Genomic DNA, 4,517 nt, shown 5'->3' with positions numbered 1-4,517 from the left:
GGCCCCTTCTAATTCAAAGCTGCTTCATTGTCCATTCTGCTGAGTGAGGATCAAACAAAAAGTGGCCTGAAAAATGCCCTTCGACTCTCGGGCTTTTACGAGTTGAATTTTTAATATACCCTTGGCTAATTTTGTTTAATTTTTATCTTAACTGCCCAATATCCCCCGTTGAATAATTTGAGAGCAAGAATTTTGTGCATTTTGTACTAGTAGCTCTTAATGTCATGTTTTTCTTTTGCCCTGTTGTCCAGATTTTTCAGAACAGGTCTGGGCACTTATTAAAAAATATATAGTGCTGTTTGTGTGCAATGTGCCTCCATTATTCATGTCAATACTTAGTTTCTCCCACACATTCCTAATTATAAACTATCTTACACAAAATAGACAGTGTGGTATATTTTAAATGAAAATAAGAAATATTTTCAAACTAGCTCGGCTACTTGTATTACTGTCATCTATGAACAATGTAGACAAATGTCTAGCTAAACCCTTCAAAAGGCGATCTCAAAAACCTGATATCAATTTTAAAAAAGCAAAAGAAGTTTAACTAAAAATGTTTTTTACATTCCTGTTGGAACCAGTATCCATTTTGTTTCCAATTCCATTGTCAATCACTTACTGCAGCCAAAGACTCTCCATGACAAGATTGCAGACGAGATCTATTTTTGTTCATTATTTGTGTGGAAGTTTTATTATTTGTTATATTTTAATGACAAAGCCAGAACCACATGCTTCAGACCAGCCCAAGTGATGATGTTCAGAAGAATAATTATTCGATCATATCAGACAGTTGTAAAACATTTTTTTTTTTTATTTCTGTTCTTTGAGTCATAACATGTTTAGGCCTATACATCTTTTAGGTCAATTGCGCTCATTCTGCATACAGGATATCACTGGGCACACGTTGATAGGATGTACAACAGCTTAGGGATGACTTACAGAATACAGAAGGTAATCATAGGACTGCATCTTTCATCCTTTCGGATGCTTCTCTTGTTTCCCCAACAAACGTTACACGGTATATAGGATTGTCATAAGGGGCGCAATGCGTCTGATTGTGAAGGCTCAGTTGTGGAAAAAAGCATTGAGATCCTCGTACGGAGCCGCCCGGTCGTGATGCAAGTGCCCGTCGTGGAAAGGTGGAATGTTTTCCGAGTGCGAACCGCCGCTGCGCGCTCCCCCCGAGGGCCCGAACGGTGCACTGTGGCCGGGCCGAGACGTGGCCAGTCCGGAGTAATGCATAGAGTAATGATAGTTCCTGTCCGCCTCAGAGGGAGCCTGCTGCCGGCCGGACAGTCCGCCGTTCAGGCAGACGGGCGGACTGTGCGGGGCCTCGTAGTCCGGGCTGCTGTACTCCGGGGACGTCCCACCCGGCGGGTACACGCCCTCGTAGCCGGAACCGTAGGATTGGCCCCGCACGTTAAGCGCACCGCTGCCGGGCTGGTAGTGCGGGCTGGAGATGCGGGAGCACCGGTAGGAGTACGGGTGGACGGAAAAGGGAGAGCTGGGCATGTGGAAGCGGGCTCCATCGGAACACGGTTCGGTCAGGAAGTTTCTGGTGTTGAGCTGCAAACAGCCTGCCACCAGGTTGGTGGTCGGCTGGGACAGGCCTTTACACAGCATCTGCACGTAGGCCACCACATCTGGCCGTTTCCCGTTGCGTAAAATCTCCCCAAGGGCCAAGATGTAATTCTTGGCCAGCCTCAGAGTCTCTATCTTGGAGAGTTTCTGGGTTTTTGAGTAGCACGGCACCACTTTGCGCAGGTTGTCCAGCGCCGAATTCAAGTCGTGCATGCGCGTGCGCTCCCGCGTGTTCGCCTTCATCCGACGCACCTTGGAGCGCTGGACGCGCGCCGCCGTCATTTTGCGTTTCTTGGGGCCGCGCTTCTTGGGCTTGTCGCCGCTGTTCTCGTCGCACTCCCCCTCCTCGGCCTCGTCGTCCTCGTCGTCGTCGCAGGCCATCTCGGACTCGGCTCGGCTGCTGCCTTCCAGGGGCTCGTCCAGGTCGTCCTCGTCGAGGGTGTCGCGATCGTCGTCCTTGGTCTTGCAGTCCTCGGTCTCATTGTCCTCCACCCAGTCCGCCGCAAGCCTCTGGACGTCCGGCAGGACCTCGCTGAACAGACGGCTCAACATCGTGGTAGAAACAACCTGCAGGAGACACAGTGCACAGTTTGTGTGGGACTCGTTCGCACACTGCATGCTGTCGACGCACCCATGGGTCCCCCGTCAACGCACGAAGGCCGCAGAGACCGCCACAGACGAAATAGTACACATTGATTCATTGATCAAAGAAAAACACCGTGGTATTATGTTTGTAATTTCCGTTATTTTTATATTTATTGTGAAATGAATCCAGTTTATTGATGACTTGTGGAATTTGGCCTTGAGATGAAAAGATGCAGATATTTTCAAACCCTTTTTGCATTTTTCCTCGAAGATAGATTCCACAAATAGTGAGGAGTATTTTATTACATTTGTAAAATAAAGTTGGATCATTTTGATGGCACAAAGCATCAGTCCCAGCGTGTGCCTCGGTCTGTGCCCTCCAGCAGTCCGGCACAGGGGCGGTGCTGTCCGGCTCCAGCGGGTCCCCGGGGGACGCATTAAGGGTGCGGGTCCCTCCTTCGTCCTATAAATCACCAACCTGGAGGAATTCCAGCACAGCCAAGCCTTCCTGGACCACTGGGTCCCAAACACTTTATATCTCTCAATTATCCGATATTTTGTTTCTAATTCGCTTTAAATGACATTGAATTCATCCAAAAGGGCACACTTGAGTTTCTGTGATTTTAACCAATATTTTGTATGACTTCGCAGATGACGAAATGCGCGTTCAGGGTCAGAACCTCTGCGGGTTCACGAAACCTATTTGGACCCTCGAGACTACAGATCGAAAACATATCTGATATATTTATTCACGGAAATTTAACCTGTTCAGTATAAATGTTTCAATGAGAGCTGCTAAGTGTGCGTTTAATTTTGACCGTCTTAATTTTCGTTTCACGTTTATCAAATCTTAAATTAAACGTGATTTTAATGTGATATTTTATCAGGAGATTTCGTTTAAAAGCTCACTTATGGCTTTCCCATCAATGGTGTCACTGATTCCCAAATGCAAAGTTATTTATCGAAGCAACATTTAGTGAAAAAAAAAACTGTAATCTGCCAACATCTTCATGGATGATGGCGTTGTTCAGAGCTCAGCTGTGCGTGCGGAGACCAAGGACGCCTTTTTTTTCTAATCTTGTAAGCACAATGTAATTAATGCCAACCAATACCTTGTCAATTAGCCTGTGCATCTCTATGGAGGATTCTACCCCCACGGTGCGCTGACGCGCGTCGTGCACACGCACACACACACACTCACACACACACACACACACACACACACACACACACACACACACACACTCGGACACAGACATGCACATCCACACATCTTTATGTTTTCTATTTTCAAATACATTTTACTCCAGTGATTTATTCCTAGCACGCCGCAGATGATGAACAACAGTGGCAGAGTACACCGGATTCTCTACGGATCAATGAGGATTTATAGATCTACAATATTAAACGTCGTTAGATCTTTAAGAGCTGCGACAAAGAACCTAAAGAAGAGATTAAAAGCGATCTAATCGTCACAGTGGAGAAAAAGATGCGAGAGATTTCAGAAAAGAAAAAACAAAACACTCAGTAATATTTGATAGATTCTCTTATCCCCCCCCCCCCCCCCCCCCCTCACCAAAAACAACACGCATCAACAAGACCAAAAACACATCTTGATCCATACCTGACATGCTCGTATCTGATCAGAAACGGTGGAACCTACCTCCGTTGGTGGAGCTCGGTGACGGGGCAAAGCGGGTTTGTTTACACCATGTCGCTCCGGGTGGGCATCTCGTCCACACGCCCCGCGCAGGGATGCTTGTGCAGGCGACGCGCTGCGTTCTGCTCTCACGCCTCTCTCTCTCTCTCTCTCTCTCTCTCTCTCTCTCTCTCTCTCTCTCTCTCTCTCCTCTCTGTCTGCTGCTGCTGCTGCTGCCCCCAGCCCAGACGCGTGGAGGGATCCGTGTGGCTCCTCAGAGGCAGGACTGGGTGGGTTACATACCAGCTCTGATGCCAGGCCCATATGGCTGGCACGTCATTGGCAAGAGCCATCACATGAGAGCCGGTGATTGACATGCGGCCGCATTCACAGAGACTGGCTTCCCCTGGGGGAGAGGGACTCGCCATCTGTCACTGAGCTGAAAGAGAAAATGGAATAAGCAGTGAATGGCACAAAAAAAACCCGCACTGGATTCAGAGAGCTTCTGTTAGCCTCCATCTTTGGGAAAAACGGGGTTAATCTCACATAGAAGGTTTATGGGAAACAATCCCCTTAGAGAAATAATTATAGCAATCCTATTATGATAATTTTTAGAATGATATCATCCGAAAATATTGGAATGTTAGAGGATTACTTATAGGCTAATGATTTTGTTGGATAAGGAAAACCTACAAATAATCCACACGAGCCC

The 4,517-nt window shown here is 47.2% G+C and overlaps 1 protein-coding gene across 1 annotated transcript; it reads right to left on the bottom strand.

The window, feature by feature from the left end:
- Positions 1–785: 785 nt before the first annotated feature.
- LOC120819623 (neurogenic differentiation factor 2) lies at positions 786–4,163 on the bottom strand. The gene is made up of 2 exons (XM_040177200.2): positions 3,830–4,163; positions 786–2,148 (listed from the first exon to the last, which is right to left on the bottom strand). The coding sequence occupies exons 1-2, from the start codon at positions 4,127–4,129 to the stop codon at positions 1,066–1,068; spliced, it is 1,383 nt and encodes a 460-aa protein (XP_040033134.2). The 5' UTR covers positions 4,130–4,163; the 3' UTR covers positions 786–1,065.
- Between the last annotated feature and the right edge of the window lie 354 nt (positions 4,164–4,517).

The sequence above is a fragment of the Gasterosteus aculeatus genome, chromosome 5, assembly GCF_964276395.1.
Source record: "Gasterosteus aculeatus chromosome 5, fGasAcu3.hap1.1, whole genome shotgun sequence".
In the NCBI taxonomy this organism is placed as follows: domain Eukaryota; kingdom Metazoa; phylum Chordata; class Actinopteri; order Perciformes; family Gasterosteidae; genus Gasterosteus; species Gasterosteus aculeatus.
This window is presented reverse-complemented; position numbering and strand designations above follow the sequence as displayed.

Excerpts from the sequence above, each read along its gene's own strand:
- LOC120819623 (XM_040177200.2), bottom strand. The coding sequence starts at position 4,129 with ATGGGCCTGGCATCAGAGCTGGTATGTAACCCACCCAGTCCTGCCTCT. Across the intron at positions 2,149-3,829 it reads ACCGAGCTCCACCAACGGAG|GTTGTTTCTACCACGATGTT; the intron begins GTAGGTTCCACC and ends TGTCTCCTGCAG.